Genomic DNA, 18539 nt, shown 5'->3' on the forward strand with positions numbered 1-18539 from the left:
ATTTTTCCTTTGGGGGTGGGGTGGTGGGGGTAGTTCACAGAGTTTATTTGGGGAGATGAAGCCCCTTTGGACTTTGCTCACCCACCTGTTGCACTGAACTTTGTAAAATAGGCCACCATGGTAAAAACACGAGTCAGCTATTTTTTCTCTGAATGTTCTGAACTCCTGATTTATTGCCATAATCCCAATAAGCAGAATAATGCTGCGGTGGATGTAGCTCAGCTTCCCGGACCACCCTTTTTACTTCTTAAGATGGCAAACAAGCAGTACATTACATTTTGCCGCAAATGCTTCAAAACAAGAGCAATTAATTCCAATCAATGGACAGAATTCTCATCAATCAATTATTATGCCCAAGACAGAGATCAGTGATTGTCAAACTCTAATACAAATACCACTAAGGGTACGTGGGCTACACATAGTAGTAATACAGGTACCGTAATTCCCGACCTACAGAGCGCACCTGGCTACTAGCCCCACTGAGTACATTTGTAAAGGAAATACCATTTGGTACATACATAGGCCGCAGCCATGTAAAAGCCGCAAATGCCCACATTGAAACACGAGATATTTACAAAGAAAGAGGGTACACAGAAAGAGTTTAACGTTAAAGCTAGTGCTAACGCCGTTCTAGCGCTAACAAAGCCGGTTTAAAAAAAAACAAAAAAACAACAACAACAAAAAACTTACCGGTAAATATCAATGAGATACGCCAGTAACACAGCAGCAACACGCTAGCACAGCGCTAACGCTAGCGCAGTGCTAACAGGGCCGGTAAAAGTCACTACCTCGGCACATATATTCCACCGGTCTCACTCTTCTTACCTTTTCCGTTCGAGTGCCCCTTTGCAGCGGTTAGAAAAAAAATGCACAAATTCGCCGCATCGCCACATAAACCGCAGGGTTGAAAGCGTGTGAGAAAAGTCGTGCCTTGTAGGCTGGAAATTACGGTATATATTTTTTACCTTTCAAGAGCAGTGCATTTATGAAAGTCATATTGAACTGAAGTACTGTACTATAATGGAAGTCGGATTGGATGTTGGTGGCTCCACCGTACGGGCCAGTTTCATTTCTTGCATCCCCACCCAAAGCGAGAAGAAATTAAACAGGGAGGGGAACGTTTAGCGAATGGCCTTTGGCTACACGCGTTGAAGGACTCATCCATAAAGCACGTAAGCTGATCCATCCCCAGTGAACGTGACGGACGTTTCCCGGAGGCCGACTGCGCAACTCACAGCTGATTCCAAAGCTCCCTCACACTCTCTTTTACTGTCAGCCCGTTCTCACGTTAGCAGATAAAGCTCGCAAGACAAAACCCAGACACGCAAAGTACAGTATGAAATAGGCGAGGTCGGGTTCTGCGTGGTTTTGGGTGTTTCGCTGCCATCGGGCCACAATGCCATTTCATATGATGTACTATATATTTGCAATTGTGAACTTCCAAAAAGCAAAGCAGGTGGCCGAGTGCAGATGGGGCGCAAAGGAATGCGATGCCGAAGCCCATCCAAACACGCATTGCTCCTCTTGATTCAACCGATCTGCAAAGCCAATGTACGTCAGGGCTTGTGCGCTCTTTATTGACACTAGCCGTGCTCCGCAAATAACCGTGTGCACCCGCCACTAGTGGGAAGTAACAAAATGATTTGAAATCATTTTTGGGCCTGGACTAAAAGACTTTGTAAAGCCAATTCAAAGATTTTTTTGGAAATGCAGTTTACGTTGAAAGATGAATGCTGAAAACGTGTAAAGACCGAGAAATATTTTGTACTGATTTGTGGAGCTATATTGTATTTCTGTTTTCTCGATGTTATGGACGTGACTAAAATGGCGCTGCTTAATGCACGTTGGCCAAGCATGAGTCGCTCCTCTCCATTATATGAAAAGTTGAGCGCCTACTTCCGTTTGAAAGGTTATCTGTACCAACTGCGACGGGCAGTTAGCTAGCTAGCCAGCCAGCCACGGTATACCTATACGGCGAGAATGCTAGCGGCCGCTTTAGCCTGCCTCGTTGTCGCCCATTAGTGCGCTTGTTTTTTCTACTCCGTTTTTTGTCAAACGTTTTCCTCAATCCCCATGGAAAAATTCTCATCCAATCTAAATATGAAAAAAAAAAAAAAACACAACTAAGGTGTGTTTTTCATCTGCTTTAGTATTTTTGTTGTTGGTGGTGTCATTCAATTAACAATGTTAGCAACGCGATGGGAACACATTGTTTTGATAGCAGGAAAGTCGAGCCAAAACTTTTACCTTCTGACAAGTTATCAAAACAGGTATTGTATTTATGCATGCATCCATTTTCGGTTGCACTTACCCTCACAAAGGTCACGGGTGAGTTGGAGCCTATCCCAGCTGACTTTGGGCGAGAGGCAAGGTACACCCTAAAGTGGCCAGCATTCATTCGCAAGACTCAAGTGGTAGGCAAACACACTCACATTCTCGTCTACGGACAATTTAGAGTCTTCAATTGACCTAAAAAAAATGTTTTGGGAATGTGAAAAGAACCCAGAGTGCCTGAAGAAAGTCCACGTAAGCACGGGGAAAACATGCAAACCCTGCACAGGAAGACCAGAGTCCAGATTTGAAACCCACAACCTCTTAACTGGAACGGGAGCTGGATCATTGCTTCTCTTTTTCTTAAATATCGGCGCAAGTACTTCTATTTTCAGTCCAGCGTGTGAGTACCTCTTCCACTATTATTTGAAACAATGTCAACTATTGATTTGCATAAACATTTGGTCTGTTTTCCCACCCTTAAATTTGAGTCTCGAGCCAAAGATCTTATGCAAGGAAAATATGGGGGCCGGCCTCTGAAGCCTTGTAACGCGGAAGAAGTGTGTTTTTAATATGAGGTGACAGGACCCGGGGAGGTTACCATAACACGGGTCTGTGTTGTAAATACAACGGCCATGTGGAACTGCTTTACGGCTCTTTCCTGCTTCTGTGGCTCGCGGTGCGACCAGAATAGAGTCCCCGCTGTTGCTGACCTTCCAGAACTTTTGAGTGGGAAACAGGTAGAGGGGAGGGGCCTCGCTCATTGTACAATGACTACCTTTCAACTTTCTCCCAAGAGGATCGCCGTGACTTATAAAGCGAGGGGATCATTACAAGGGAATTCCGTTCCGTCTGTCAGGTCAAAAACTATTCTCATTTGTCTTCGTGTGAGGAGACAAAACAAAAAGGTGTAATAGGCCTGAACTTGTTTGTTCTCGTAGAGCGGCCTGCCTCGGGGGAATGGCCGAGGTTTGCCGGAGAACGTCTTACGCGAACGGAGAAACTTCCCGTGGAATCTCAGCGACTTCCACCCGGCGCTCGGGACGGATTCACATGTGCGTTCAATAACGGAGATGAGCTCAGTCAATTTGTTTGAGCAAACGCGACTTTGCCTTCTGCTGACGGGAAACAGACAACTCTGATGTTTATGAGGCGACCGCAGAGAGTTTTGCGTGCCCGTTTTATTGACTTTGTGCTTATAGTTTATTAGACTTCGGTCTGTGGTAATCAGGCCAAAATTGAGCTTTTAACTCTTTAGCGATAAAGGCATCAAAGACCTGATTGTGGATGTCTCGAAAACATTACCCTGGGGAACAATTAAAAAAAACAACAACAACATCCTGTTAGATGATTTTTATGATGATTAAAACTCAAATTGGCATGCTGATTCTACAACCGCACTCGTTTTTTTTTTTTTCCCTTGCATGTCAAGTTTAACCTCCAGATACGCAAAATTCCACTGATCAGCTGTAGGAAGACTTGGCAGCTGATTGCGACCGGGCTCATTTAACGTGTTTATGCAGTCACAATTGAGATGTGAGACGTGTGTGCAGATCCTAATAGGTCAGGAAAAACGGATGAGTTTTGGATTCTGCAGCCAATAATGAGTCAAACCAGCTGTCAAACCTGACTTTTAAAAAAATGGAGTTCCCCAGGGTGATCTGGGGCAATTATTCTTTGGTACGATATACGTTAAGATTTTTTTTTTTTTTTTGGTGCTCTTTAATCCGCTCTGAAAATGGCCTTAACTGTTAAACCCAGTTCAGCACATCTGATGGCAAATTCTTATGGCTGTGGTCAACTTCGATTTGGGCCAAGTCACAGACTCCCTGATTGTGACGTGAAACAGATCGATAGCCATTCAGGAAGTTCGCTGAAGCTCGCGCTTTTCTAATAAGATCTTCCAGGACATAGGAGGACTGACATTTAAAGCTGTTGAACCAACTAAGATTGGTTGATTAAAAGAAGCAATTCATTGGAACTGGTCAAGCATGTTGGCGATATGGGATGGCTGCTAACCCTACCAAGAAGAGCTTTCAAAATAAACAATAGCTAGTGTATCTCATGTCGAATGGAGAGAGAGGACAAACCAATAAATTGATAGAGCGCACAATGATGACTAGTGGAGGCAACACAAGAGATGAAATTGAGTGCTGAATGGCAAACTGAATTTAAAGATCTCAGGGTAGTAGCAAAGGCATGTCTGGAGGCTACATCACCATAGTCCAGAACAGATTTGACAAAAATATTAAATAAAACACCTTTAACAATTCCCTTCCAACACAACGAAACAAAAGTAGTCCTGTGCCTTTAAATTGGGAGATTATTGGAGTTACCAGATAAAACAACATTGGACTAAAAAAAAAAAACAAACCTTGACTTCAAATACTTGGGGTAAACATTACGGAGCAATGGAGAGTGTTGTAAGGAAGTGAAGAAACGGGTCCAAGCGGGGTGGAACAGTTGGCGGAAGGTGTCTGGTGTTCTATGTGACAGAAGAGTATCCGCCAGGATGGAGGGCAAAGTTTATAAAACAGTGGTGAGGCCGGCCATGATGTACGGATTAGAGACGGTGGCACTGAAGAAACAACAGGAAGCTGAACTGGAGGTGGCAGAAATGAAGATGTTGAGGTTCTCGCTCGGAGTGAGCAGGTTGGATAGGATTAGAAATGAGCTCATTAGAGGGACAGCCAAAGTTGGATGTTTTAGAGACAACGTTCGAGAGAGCAGACTGAGATGGTTCGGACATGTCCAGAGGCGAGAGAGTGAGTATATTGGGAGAAGGGTGCTGAGGATGGAGCTGTCAGGCAAAAGAGCGAGAGGAAGACCAAAGAAAAGGTTGATGGATGGTGTTGAGGGAGGACATGAGGACTGTGGGTGTTAGAGAGGAGGATCCGCGAGACAGGCTAAGATGGAAAAAGATGACAGGCTGTGGCGACCCCTGACGGGACGAGCCGAAAGAAAAAGAAGAAGGTGTCCAAAAAAATAGTACAGTAAAGAATTTGCAATTACAGTACATGAGTCCAGCTTGTGGGGAAAAGCTAAGGGGTGCAAAGATAATGTGGTGATGATTTTCCTCAAATAATTTGAAGACATTTCTCATTTCAGAAGTGCAGAACTGCGCTGCCTCTCACACGTCAGCCTTGGTGATGCGAAAGACGACTGGTGTGAGGAGGAAGAATCGTGATTGTCGAGGGAGATACGCTGCTAGTGGTGGGCCGTCTTGGTCATCAGAATTCCGCCAAACGCAAAGGGGAGTAAGCAGCATCGTGAAAATGTTTCTTAGCCATCATGTGCTGGGTCACTTACATTTTGATAATCAGTTAAGATGTTAAATATCGGTATGTGTGTACCCCCTGAAGTTAAAGCTATGCAACTCGGTTTTCTGCCCCTCCAGATGGAAAAGTTTCCACCCCGCAGCTGCCTATAAAGTGAACTCTCTGGGGGGGGGGGGGGGGGGTTAACAACTGTAAACCTTCTACTACTGCAAACATTCTGGGCAGTATATCAGAATGAATTCCTTGGAGTTTGGGGGAGGGGAAAAAAAAACAAAACCAAAAAAATGATGCAATTCCATCTTGAAGATATGAGGTTTGAGTGACACGTATCTGTGCATTGCGCCGGACTACCGGGGGAGGGTCTAAAGTGGGTCAGTTGTGAATTATGCCGCAGCGGGACAGGCTGTCGTTAACTTGGCTCCGGAGTCAGATGTACCAAATGAGGTTCGGCAGGGAGAGCTAATGTAAGCCCTGCTGACATAGCAGAAGACACTTGTTGCTGGGACACAATCATACACACCGAAACAGGACAAAATGTCACGTCACAACAAAAGATACTGTTTCTAATTGGTTGAGGTTCTCGGAGTGGGTTCACCTCAGCTCAGCCTGATACTGAATGTGAGTGGGAATGGTTGTCTGTCTCTATGCCCTGTGATTGGCTGGTGGTAGTCCACTCGAAGTAAGTTCACCTCAACGCTGAGCACGATAAGCACAATAGGAAACGGATGAATGAATGAATGGCCCGAATTCTCCTTGTATCAAGTTCGGTTCCCCAACTTAAAAAAACAAGATCCAACTGAAGCCATTCTGCACCAGACAACAAAGTAAAAGGTTGGAGCTATAGGGCCTTCAGAACCAGTGAGTGAAAGCGAGATTAAGAAGAAGGGAAAGGGTCTCACGGGGGATCTTATGAGGATCAGCAACAGCCGTCAGCCAGCCTGCAGGGCGACCGCTCTGCAAACACTGACGGGAAGTCTTTGAAGGGCAAACTAACAGAAGACACTGTCAGATGGAGATATTTGTAACCTCCACCACATGGGAGGGAACTCGGGAACTGTGGAACCACTTCTTTTGTCCAACAATGCATCCACCAATTTCGGTACCAGTTGTCCTCACGAGGATTGCTGATGAGCTAGACCACATCCCAGGTGATTTAGCTGAGACGCAGGGTACATGCCAGACTTGTCACGAGTCAATTGCAGAGACCTTTTGGTGAGCAGAAGGGGGGTAACCTCATGCTACGAGTTGAACTGATAATTCAAATAGTCGACTTTATCATTGCGCAATGACCGTTAGAATTTGTAATATAGTTTTGGCATTAAAAACACAGTAGTTAATGGCCACGCACGGCTGACTTTTGCCAAGAGAAGCGGTGTACACCGAGGACTGGTCACTAGTCAAACGCAAGGCACGGCTGACTTTTGGATAGAGAACAGCCTTAAACCCTTAACTTATCGACAGTCTTTCATGGCAAAGATGACTTGTCAAGATTCAAATCCAGAAAATCAAAATTTTGAGGCAAATGTGCTAACTCCTGATAAACCGTGCCCATGGCTTTCTTACCTCGGTCAAAACCAAATCCAGAAGTCTTTCTAAGAGCGTGTTTCCTTACCAGACCATTACACGCGCTGATGGCAGCTGTCCCTTTCACTCCAGAGACTTCTACGGTGCCGAGAAGGTGGCAGGATGCCTCCGCGGGAGTCCGCCGACTCTCGGTCCGGTTGGCGTCGCCGTTGCGGCGTTCCAGGATGTAGTCGCTTGAAAGCAGCTGATGGTTTTCGGTCAAATTTAGCAATAAAGCGCGACCCGTGTAGTTGAGCTTGTAGTAAACCTGTCCCGCCGCACTCAGGTCTCGCCTGACTCGCCCATTCTTGAAACGGTGCGACAGAGAGTGGGAGATGAACTCTCCGGCGGCGTTGGTTTTCACTGGATGGATCACAGATCCTGACAGAGGTGCGCCATCTGTGGAATTGAAAGCCAGGGGGGGGGGGGGGTGGCAGGCAAAGGAAATAGGAAGAAAATAATTATGATTATTTGGAAGAAACATCAATGGAGGACCAACAACGAGAAAGTACAAGTCTCACATTTGCATGGCTATGAAACGTCGGTACACTTTTAAGGCATCCATCCATCCAATTTCTTTGCCGCTAATCCTCACGAGGGTAGCGGGGAGTGCTGGAGCCTATCTCAGCTGTCAACGGGCAGGAGGCGGGGCACACCCTGAACTGGTTGCCAGCCAATCGCAGGACACATGGACACAGACAGCCGCACTCACAATCAAACCTATGGGCAATTTAGAGTGTCTAATTAATGTGGCATGTTTTTGGGATGTGGGAGGAAACCGGAGTCCCCGGAGAAAACCCATACAGGCATGGGGAGAACATGCAAACTCCACACAGGCGGGTCGGGGATTGAACCCGGGACCTCAGAACTGTGAGGCCAACGCTTTACCAGATGAACCACCGTGCCACCACTTGTAAGTCAATGTAAATAAATACATAAACACTCTGCCTCTCTTTGAGGAATGATGAGAGGAACGGCAACACTCGTAAAAGTATTAAATTACTGTAAATAACTGCATTTGGTGGGGCAGTGTCACCCTTGCCCCGAATGCAGTTAAAGCCCACTGAGTGCAGGTTGAGCTGAGGTGTGAATGAACAGCAGACTGACCTTGTCCTGCAAAGAGAGAGAGGTTCAAGTCTTCATGGCCGCCTGCCAGGGAGAAAACAGAGCGTTGCAGCAGCAGCAGCAGAAGAAGAAGAACCGTGCACTCCTGCAACCATGGCATTATTTCATGGAACCAAACCAAAGCTGTGGAAAAGGAGTCCACGGGGGGCGTCAGGAGCGACTACACTGACTGTCTCATGACACGGACGGGGCTCAGGAGGAGGAGTGCGTCCTGGCTCATCGGGGGGACCGAGCGGGTGCTGCACGGGGAAGGAGAAAGCTGAGGCTCAAGTGAGGAGGGAGGGAGGCGGTAAGGGAGGGAGGGACAGAGGAGTGTTCCGCAAGAGCCGGTGTCTGCTTTCCTTCTCGGAGGAGCAACGTGGGGAAGGAGCAAAGGGCTCCATTGGTTCCTGGGGTCCAACCTTGCCTCAACTTGCAGCTGGATGCTCCTTAGACACACAGCTATGCGTCACGACGCCTAATGTTAGCACCACTCGCTCCCTCATCAACGCAATACAGTCAAACTACGACTGATAATAACAATAAAAAGAGCACGTTCATAACAATGATGATAAATGACTTTGCACCACATCATGCATCATTTTCCTACCGATGAGGCAAGCATTGAGGCCTCATTATTTAAAACAACAGCAACAAAAATTACAGATCCTCGTTTATGGCAGGTGTTAGGTTCAGAAAACCCCTGCAATAGGTGAAATCAATGAAGTAGTAGCTACAATTTAAAAAAAATATATATATGTTTTAAAGTTGTATGAGCCTCCCCAGACATCTATCAATCTCCCCCCTATTCCCATTAACCCCTACCATACCCTTTTATACACTTTCTATACTCACCTTTTGAACTTCTAAACATACAGTATCGTACAATAATTTTGTAAATTATGTACATTTTATTCCTTGGAATATGTGGTTTAATGATTTTTTTTTCTATTTTAGTGTTTTAGTCAATAACGCATTTATTTCATTTACCACAAAAATTGCAGCATGCACACATGATTCCACGACATGTCAAATAATGTACAATACGAATATTATAGTAATTTGCTGGTTTCAAATTTATTCCATTTCCGAATAATTCAGACGAGAGCGCTTTTCATGAACTTCAAAGCTGATTAAATCTTTTCCCCAGATTTGTGTCTTGACACAATCCAGTCTCGGATGTCTGGAGACAATTCGTTAAACTTCATTGCTTGCTTTCTGCGCTGATATGCACTGCCTTTTATAGACATTCATTAATTCATTCATTCATTTTCTGTTCCACTTATCCTCACTAGGGTCACAAGTGTGCTGGAGCCTAACGCGGCTATCTCCGGGCGAGAGGCGGTGTACGCCCTGAACTAGTCACCACCCAATCACAGGGCACATAGAAACAACCAATCACTATCATATTGACACCTGTGGGCAATTTAGCGTCTTCAACCTGCAACACGAGTTTTTGGGAAGAAACCGGAGTACCCGGAGAAAACCCATGGTCACACAGGGAGAACATGCAGGGTCAGAATTTGAATCCTGGTCCTCAGGTCTGTGAGGCACATGTGCTAACCATTTGTTCACTGAGATGCCCTCAATAAAATTGCAAAAAAAATTAAAATGTAATTTATCTGTGTACATAGCTTTGCGTTTTCTTATTCTACATTATGTATGTATGTATGTATGTATGTATGAACATACACCTGGTCACACCTGGTCATAAGCCTCACCCAGTACATTTGTAAAGGAAATACCATTTGGTACATACATGGGCTGCAGCTGTGTAAAAGCTGCAAGTGCCCACATTGAAACACGAGATATTTACAAAGAAAGACAGTACACAAAGAGTTTAACGCTAGCACCGCCGCACTAATGCTAACACTAGCACTGCCGCACTAATGCCGCCATGCTAACGCTAGCACTGTGCTAACAAGGCCGGTTAAAAATAACATACCGGTTCAAATCACTGCGACACGGAAGTAACACCCTAGCGCAGCGCTAACAGGGCCGGACCGGTAAAAGTCACTTGCTCGGCACATGTATTACACTGGTCTTACCTTTTCCGCTCGAGTGCCCCCTTGCGTCTGTTAGAAAAAAATGCACAAATTAGCCGCATCACCGCATAAACCGCAGGGTTGAAAGCGTGTGGAAAAAGTCATAGTTTATAGGCCGGAAATTATGGTAATGACAACAAAGGTCTATGATTAAAATTACGCAGAGGAAAAAAATAACAATATAAAACATGCATGATGAACAATGAACAAAAGTTATAGCTTTGTTGTTAAACATATATTTTTTCAAGTTGTGATCAATTGCTTGCCGCAAATATTCTCACGCATTACTAGTTCATGAGAAATTTACCATTACCACCTTTATATTTGTATATTAAATAGAAAATCATTTTTAAGGTGTTGATCTTGTTTCTACTTTTGTTTTTATAAATTGTGTGTGCATCATTTTTTTACTTTTATATTATTGCATTAATAGTGTGTTTCTTTCGGCTTGTCCCTTTCGGGGTCGCCACAGCGTGTCATCTCAGATGAACGCATATATACGTTTGGCACAATTTTTACGCCGGATGCCCTTCCTGACGCAACCCTTCTCAGGGAGTGGAGGCCCCAGTGGGATACGAACCCACAACCCCTGGTTTACCAAACCAGTGCTCTAACCACTGAGCTATGGGGCCTCATTATTGCATTAATAGTAAATAAGGAAAAAAAAACTTCAGTTTGCACTGCAAACAAAGTCCAATGGTTTCATCACTGGATCATAATAATTATGGTCTGAGGTTGTAAGTTAGATGCTGTCTAATAATACGCATCATGAGGACGTTAGTGTAGATACTACACAGGAAGACATAAATGGAGCACTACTATTTTCTCATATCTTTGATCTGACAGTATGAAAGTATAAATTGCATTTTTTTTTTTTTACTTCCTCCAAAGAAGACATCAAAGGAGATAAATCGAGCGCAAATGAACGCAGCGTTTAAATTTGACTTTGGCCGGGGTGAAGCGCAAATCCCTGACTCACGTCTTCCAATTCCACCGCTTCACTTCCACCATCTGCTTTGACCAAAGACACTTCGTACAAGCAAAGTATGAATCACAAAGGATTTGTTTATTAATCATCTGAGGGAAACTTATGAACGAGGATTGTTGCTTATTTTGGGACCAAAGCGGCATCGGGTGCAAGCGTTCAAACAGCATCGCCGAATATAAATTACGAATCAGGTCGCAATCTTTTTGAGTTTCTCTCTTGACCTCTTCACTCGTGCCCATAAACAACGATTAAAACAACAAACTGAAAATCCCCCAAAAAGCTCAACATAATCACTTGTAACTCGAGTTTGTGGCCCGTGTGGATAAAACCGCACCGCATCTGACAGAAAAAAAACTCTCCCTCATAGTTTGTCCCTCTCGTGTGCTAAATAAAGTAACCAAAATATTCCAGCAGCTCTAAGTATGACACAGTAGTTGTACACCACAATACAGACAACCAACAATAACAAACACAAAATGAATACTTCCCCTGACAAAATTTAACAACTCCGTCCTCTTTATCGCTCCTACAGACATTACCGAAGCGGACTCCCGCAAAGCCTCCCGCTCCCGTTACAGCCATGTGCAGCGGACTGTGAAATGTCTGAACCTGGAAAATAATCGGGAGCTTTTGTTCGGCTAAGGTGGGACAGGGAGGATTTTATAACCCCACACCCCCCACCCCCGACCCCCAACACACACACACTCTCTAGGAGCTGCAGGACGGTGAGTAACACGTCTGGGTGGTTTGGGCCATTTCGTTCCAATTTGTCACACAGGGAACCACGAGGTCAGCGCTTCGATGATGTCAGATGATGACCTCACACACAGGTCGCCACATTCAAGGCGCAACTGTGTGGTCTGACTGTCGGTACAAAACCGAATCTTGATCAAGTCTTACTTTAACACTGATCAACAATGTGCTTATTATTGAGGCTGGTTCGTCGACATATTTGGCAATGGACCCATCAAAGTAAAACTGTCAATCTGTCTCACCGGTTCTAATAATTGCATTTAAAAATTAAGAACATGACACATAACGTAAGTCGTTGTAATTGCCCAACGGTATGAATGGTTATGTCATGTCACGTCATTATCCAAGCCGCTTATCCTCACGAGGGGTGCGGGAAAGATGGAGCCTATCCCAGCTAGCTTCGGGCGAAAGGCGGACTACACCCTGAACTGGTCGCCAGTCAGTCGCAGGGAAGATATCGACACCGTCACTGAGCGGGAATCGCCACCACACCATCAGTGACTTTGAACGGTTATCTATTCCTAAAAAATTAATGATAACGTAAACAGCAACTAATAAAAGCAAAGTAAAGTAAAACTACTCACCCCTTTTGATGACACACGACAGATAAGGAAAGGGCCGACAGCTATATTTGCTAGTGGCATTTCCTAATCGTTACAAGCGGGTTCTGGTCATCCATCCATTTTCTTTGCCGCTTGTCCTCACGAGGGTCGCGGGGAGTGCTGAAGCCGATCCCAGCTGTCAACGGGCAGGAGGCAGGGTACACCCTGAACTGGTTGCCAGCCAATCGCAGGGCACAACGAGACAAACAGCCGCACTCACAATCACACCTCGGGGCAATTTTAGAGTGTCCAATTCACGTTGCAAGTTTTTGGGATGTGGGAGGAAACCGGAGTGCCCGGAGAAAACCCACGCAGGCACGGGGAGAACATGCAAACTCCACACAGGCTGGGCCAGGATCGAATCTGTGTTCTCAGAACTGTGAGGCCAACGCTTTACCAGCTGATACACCATGCCACCAGGTTCTGGTCACAAATACGATAAATATCTGTATGAAAAGCACATGAAAACCATAAATATATTTTAAAAAAAATCCTTACATTTACTCCTGTGCTTGGCTTTCACAGTAGAAATATTTGCAAACTAGATCATAATGCACTATTTGTATCATTGCAACATTTAAAGCTGATTAACTTTGGAGGTTTTCTGATTTATTTTTTTTTTGGGGGGGGGGGGGATTGTTTGTAAAGTCCTTAAAATGTGTCAAAAGCAAAGGAAAGGGCAAAGCAGGAGTTCTTAAAACTGAGCTTCACTTTAATTCTGTGATACAAAAAAAAAAAACATCCAACAAGAAAATGTTTGCAAACCTATGAACAGTCTTTGTGCATTTCAGAATTTGTGTATTAAAAAAATATATATATACTGCAGAACAGGTTTAAGATACTCCCATGTTATCTTCTGCCAGGGGCTCCGCGTCGACATCTTTTAGACACACTATTATGCTTTGTGTGAGAGGATTTTGCTGAATGTCTGTCTCTGCCTCAGTGAGGGTCTCACTTTCATCCTCCTCTTCTTCTTCTTTTGTCATTTTTACCGACGTTGACTCAAGGCCATGCTTTTCATCAATGGAGCTCATCCACCTTTATTTTATTTTATTTTTTCAAGCACAGAAAAATGACTGACTTTGTATTTTAAAAAACAGTTTCTCATGGGTGAGTCCAAATACCTTTGTAGTGTGTGTGGATGGGGCAGTTGGAGGTGGAGAGACTTTCTCAGGTAGTTATATGCTTTCGGACCGTGTAAGTGGAGAGTGAGGGCAAACTCCCGCTGGTCTTTTGTGTAGTCGTTGCCCTGTTTGGACAGCAGGTGGACTGGAAGGTCTGGAATTCAAACACAGCCAAATGTGTCATTTGAAATGCACAAACATCTCCGTTCTTCATTAAAGCTAGAACCTGTGACTCCTGGCGCCCCCTAACGGTGGACTTCATTATTACAAAAAAACTTTATGACATACATGCAACGTCATAACTAAGTTTACGCTTCGCTACGCTATGTCGTAACGTTATCTGTTATCACCCCCACCCATCCCACGCACTCGTTTACTTTTTCATAAATGAATCAAATCAAATCACGGCGGCACGGTGGATCAGCTGTGAAAGCGTTGGCCTCACAGGTCTGAGGACCCTGGTTCAAATCCCGGCCCCGCAACTGTGGAATTGGCATGTTCTGTTGCATGGGTTTTCTCTGTACACTCCAGTTTTCTCCCTCATCCCCCCCAAAAAATTGCCCCAAGGTGATATTGTAAGTGCGGCTGTTTGTCTCGATGTGCCCTACGATTGGCTAGCAACCAGTTCAGGGAGTACCCCGCCTCCTGCCCGTCGATAGCCGAGATTGCCTCCAGCACTCCTCGCAACCCTCGTGAGGATAAGCGGCATAGAAAAATGGATGGAAATCAAATCACCATTTAAAAACAGGATTTTAAGTTCCCTTGTGTCATATTGGTCTGATATTCACGTTTTATGATCTTGAAAACTTAAGAGGGGAAGCTATTTAAAAATATGAAAATTTGAAAAAAAGAGGGTCAATACTTTTTCATGGCGCTGGATGGTCCTGCCCGTTTGCAGGTAAAATATGTCACTTTTGTTATATAATTTTAGAGCACCACCACGCGATCCAGTGTGGTAATCTACAGGACAGAAAAAAAAATAAAAATTGAACTTGATAATCTTAATCTGCATTTGCTCATCTACACTTGTAGTGGCTTTGGTTAAACTGAATTCATCCATCCGTCCACCCATTTTCTTAGCCAGTTATCCTCACGAGGGTCACGGGAGTGCTGAAGCCAATCCCATCTGCCATCGGGCGGGAGGCAGGGTAGACCCTGAACTGGTTGCCAGCCAATCACAGGGCACATGGAGACAAACAGCCGGACTCTCAGTCACACCTAGGGGCAATTTAGACTCTCCGATTAATGCTGCATGTTTTTGGGATGTGGGAGGCGGGTCCGGGATTGAACCCGGGACCTCAGAACCGTGAGGCCAACGTTTTCCAGCTGATCTACCGAGCCGCCGTGAAACTGAATTTATTTTACAAAAAAAATAGTTGTGGTTTATAACTTTAAAACAAATGAGAGCGAAAGAGAGAAATTCACAATCTACTGTACACAGTCAGCTGCCTTAATACAAAATCATTCATTGTTAAAAAATAGGTCATCCGACAAATTGATTATGATATCAGTCACCGGTTTGGGCTCAACATCCACCAGGAAATATGCACAAATGTTGATTGTTGTTTTCTACCTTAAAAGAAGATGTTTGCAAAAGTCTAATTTTGATAAAAAGATAATCAGTCTGCTGTCATGGTTGTCAACAGAAATCAGAGAATATTTACTAATGTAAGTCTTGATCTTTTGGGATTTGGACAATTTTAACTAAATAGCTGTTGATTAAATTGAGAATCAATTCATTGTTGTTTAAATGTGTTGCTCCAACATTTGTGTTCAAACACAAGTTGGTTAAACCGTGAGAACACTGGGAGACGGTTTGTCAGCATCAACCTAAATGTACTGTTGTGACAAATAATGAAAAAAAGATGATTTTCCACTTCACCCGAGTATAAATCCAGCTTCTCTTTGAGCTCTTCATTGATGAGGTTCTTATCCCTCAGATCCTCCAAAAGTCCGAAGACGGTGTTCTTGGCTCGGCGCTCTCTGTCCTTCATGTTCCGAAGCTCGCGCTCCAGACTCTCCACCCTCGCTAAAGCGTCCATCAGTCGGGCCTTTAGACCCGCTGGAGACGCAGGCAGCGCGTAGCAGTGGTCCTGGAACATTGTTTGGGGAAAAAAAATAATGTTTTCACAGGCAAACGAGCATCAGCAATCCTGCTATATCAAAAATGGGGCTATCACTACAAAATTAGAGGCAGATATCCAGGACATAAGTCACAGGTGTCAAACTCAAGGCCCGGGGGCCAGATCTGCCCCGCCACATGATTTTATGTGGCCCGCAAAGGTAAATCTAGCATGTCAACTTCCATGATTGTTGTGAAAATTCATACCAAAATATCAATTTGTCATATGTCATAAATGATAACATTGAGATACTACAAGCATTTTTGCGTGACAACACATGAACACTAGTTGAAAAACCCATTACCTGTGATTTCTGATTCCAAAATTAGTTCATAAATCGATATAAATAAGATGAGACAATTTAAGATTTTTATGGTTTCACAGTCACAACGGCCCTCTGAGGGAAACCGTAACTTGTGACACCCCTGCTGTAAGTGGTTACAGTACGGTCATAAACAGCTGTGGTTTTGTTTTTTTGTTTTTCAAACTGGGTGTGGCGACGGCTGAAAATTCTATCTCCAAAAAGGTGGGTGCTGCAAAAAAAAAAAAAAAAGTTTGGGAACCACTGATATAAAGGTTTCTACAAAAGTTAGCAAAACAAAATCGACACCTGCCAACACGAAACGGGATGGACGTGGCGGCCATAGCAATAAAAGGTTTTAAGGGCTTATGCGCAAGATTAAACAGGAAGCCAGACATTTTGGTTGGAACCAGCTATTACGCTGTTAATACAAACAACACAGCTGCAAATAGATTAGGTGCAGTATTTTCACACGAAGAGCTCAAGATAGTGGGCAGAGCCGATGACAGGAAGTGTGTCCGCTCACATTTCAGATTTTATTTAACCACTCCGACATGCTTAAAGAAAAACATCAAAACAGTTTAAACACATTGGTAATGCATTTTAACACCAAAACAAATTGCAGAGGCAGCACGGTGGAACAGCTGGTAAAGCGTTGGCCTCAAAGTTCAGAGGTCTCGGGTTCAATCCCCGACCGAGTTTGCATGTTCTCCCCGTGCCTGCGTGGGTTTTCCCCGGGCACTCCGGTTTCCTCCCACATCCCAAAAACACGCAAAATTAATTGGACACTCTAAATTGCCCCAAGGTGTGATTGTGAGTGCAACTGTTGTCTCTCTCGATGTGCCCTGCGATTGGCTGCCAACCAGTTCAGGGTGTCCCCTGCCTCCTGCCCGTTGACAGCTGGGATAGGCTTCAGCACTCCCCGCGACCCCCGTGGGGATAAGCGGCTAAGAAAATGGATGGATGGATGGATGGATGGATGGATGGACAAATTGCAGGGAAAAAAAATAGCAGGAGACTTACAACATCAGGAGGAGGGAGTGATGGCGGTGGTTCAGTCGGCCGTACATTTCCTGAAGTCACAGATGCCAATGACTCTTGAGCCTTTTTGGAGGTTTGTGTTGTTCTGGTAAACACTGGCTGAGGTAAAAAGAGGGAAAAAGAGAATATTGTAAGATAATATTGGAAATAGACAGATTCAAAAAGTTGGTGACCAGTTGGCGCCACGGTCCTGGCTGGCGGAAAGTGTTTGACTATCAAAGACTTGGACTGAAATGGTGGCCGAGGAGTCATAGAGTCAAAAGTCGAGAGTTGACAAAGAAACATTTTCCGAGGCTTTGTGACACCCACTTTTTGGAGAGGAGACTGAAAGCTGAAAACAGACGGTTTCGCTCCCTCCCTAATCCTGACAGTCTGGCCCGTGGCATCGATGTCCTCCGGTTTGAAGTGTTCGCTGCAAAGGACAGAGGACTTGGTGGCGGAGAAGCCTCTCCTCCTTGCTGCCACTTCCCACTGCCTCCTCAAGTCCTTCTTTTTGGGAAACCTGCAAAAATGATGCCATTCATCATATGTCACACCATTTATTATAGCACGACTGTGCATTGGTTAGGGATTGATATCCTCACACTGGTAAAAGTTCGCTGGTGCTTCATTTTGAACCCAGGGCGGTCTCACAGACTTTCTCACCTGTGAAAGGTAATTCCTTGACATTTACTTTGCACAGTGCGTCGGTTTGTGCATCCCCACGCTGCACATGAGTCGGGCATCTTTGGTTTCGGCTCGTAAATGCTGTTTTCGGTGTTTCTATTGCATGGTTTTGTATGAATTCCGCACGGGGCTAGACATTGACATCCACAGAAATCCTCGCGCCTGTTTTCTTGAACGTTTACACGGTCCGCTTTGCCCGGGGAAAGATGGCTGCGGTGTTGACGTGCCGAATGTCTTACTTCCGCTTTACTTTGGCGACGCGTTTCCTCAAAATGCGGTTGGTTTGTCAACAGTGACCATGTTGACTTCCAGTTTAGTTAATTCGAAGTGTTTTTTTTTTAAACAGATAGAACACAAAGAAAACACCGCCTTCTATCGACGAGAACAAAAGTCTTACACGATCGAGTCACATCCCTCGAGTTGTCCGCTGAACAGTGCATATCAAATGTGTTTATATCCTGCCCCGTTTTATGTACTTACTTGTGAAAAGTGATTCTCTTGGCTTTTGTTTCCGCCGTGCGCTTATTCATGCATCCCCACGCAGCACAGTACTGAGGCATATTGTCATTTTGTTCACAAATATTCTATTCCAGAGTAAAAGCCCGCATGTACCGCTCCAAAATGGCGGCTACAAAGACGTGCTTAGACAACTGCAACACGGACGTGACGTTGCTTACACG

The 18539-nt window shown here is 44.6% G+C and overlaps 2 protein-coding genes and 1 non-coding gene across 4 annotated transcripts in view; all 3 read right to left on the reverse strand.

The window, feature by feature from the left end:
* The window catches only part of adamts12 (ADAM metallopeptidase with thrombospondin type 1 motif, 12), a 28362-nt gene extending 18214 nt beyond the window's left edge, over nucleotides 1-10148 (reverse strand). Inside the window, exons 1-2 of the mRNA XM_061818174.1 lie at nucleotides 8220-10148; nucleotides 7162-7511 (exon numbers count right to left, since the gene is read on the reverse strand). Of these exons, the coding sequence (XP_061674158.1) occupies nucleotides 7162-7511; nucleotides 8220-8337 (468 nt within the window). The 5' untranslated portion in view covers nucleotides 8338-10148. The remainder of the gene's footprint in view (nucleotides 1-7161; nucleotides 7512-8219) is intronic.
* Nucleotides 10149-10820: 672 nt separating this feature from the next.
* trnat-ggu (transfer RNA threonine (anticodon GGU)) lies at nucleotides 10821-10893 on the reverse strand. The gene has a single exon. It is a non-coding gene; the product is annotated as a tRNA-Thr (tRNA).
* Nucleotides 10894-13304: 2411 nt separating this feature from the next.
* si:ch73-130a3.4 (uncharacterized protein LOC664763 homolog) lies at nucleotides 13305-18528 on the reverse strand. Of its 2 annotated transcripts, none has more exons than XM_061816098.1 (6): nucleotides 17839-18298; nucleotides 17503-17695; nucleotides 17176-17292; nucleotides 15611-15821; nucleotides 13729-13882; nucleotides 13305-13642 (listed from the first exon to the last, which is right to left on the reverse strand). In XM_061816098.1, exons 1-6 carry the CDS (start codon nucleotides 17916-17918, stop codon nucleotides 13438-13440), a joined length of 960 nt encoding a protein of 319 aa, XP_061672082.1. In that variant the 5' UTR covers nucleotides 17919-18298; the 3' UTR covers nucleotides 13305-13437. The 2 variants fall into 2 exon arrangements, with proteins under 2 accessions (XP_061672082.1, XP_061672081.1); XM_061816097.1 differs by lacking the exon at nucleotides 17839-18298 and adding an exon at nucleotides 18340-18528 and having other exon boundaries at nucleotides 13307-13642.
* Between the last annotated feature and the right edge of the window lie 11 nt (nucleotides 18529-18539).

Source organism: Syngnathoides biaculeatus, chromosome 4 (assembly GCF_019802595.1).
Source record: "Syngnathoides biaculeatus isolate LvHL_M chromosome 4, ASM1980259v1, whole genome shotgun sequence".
In the NCBI taxonomy this organism is placed as follows: domain Eukaryota; kingdom Metazoa; phylum Chordata; class Actinopteri; order Syngnathiformes; family Syngnathidae; genus Syngnathoides; species Syngnathoides biaculeatus.

Coding starts and splice junctions, on each gene's coding strand:
- si:ch73-130a3.4 (XM_061816098.1), bottom strand. CDS start 17,918: ATGCCCGACTCATGTGCAGCGTGGGGATGCACAAACCGACGCACTGTG. Junction 17,293..17,502: donor TTCAGTCTCCTCTCCAAAAA/GTGGGTGTCACA, acceptor TTTTTACCTCAG/CCAGTGTTTACCAGAACAAC. Junction 13,643..13,728: donor CATCCACACACACTACAAAG/GTATTTGGACTC, acceptor AATAAAATAAAG/GTGGATGAGCTCCATTGATG.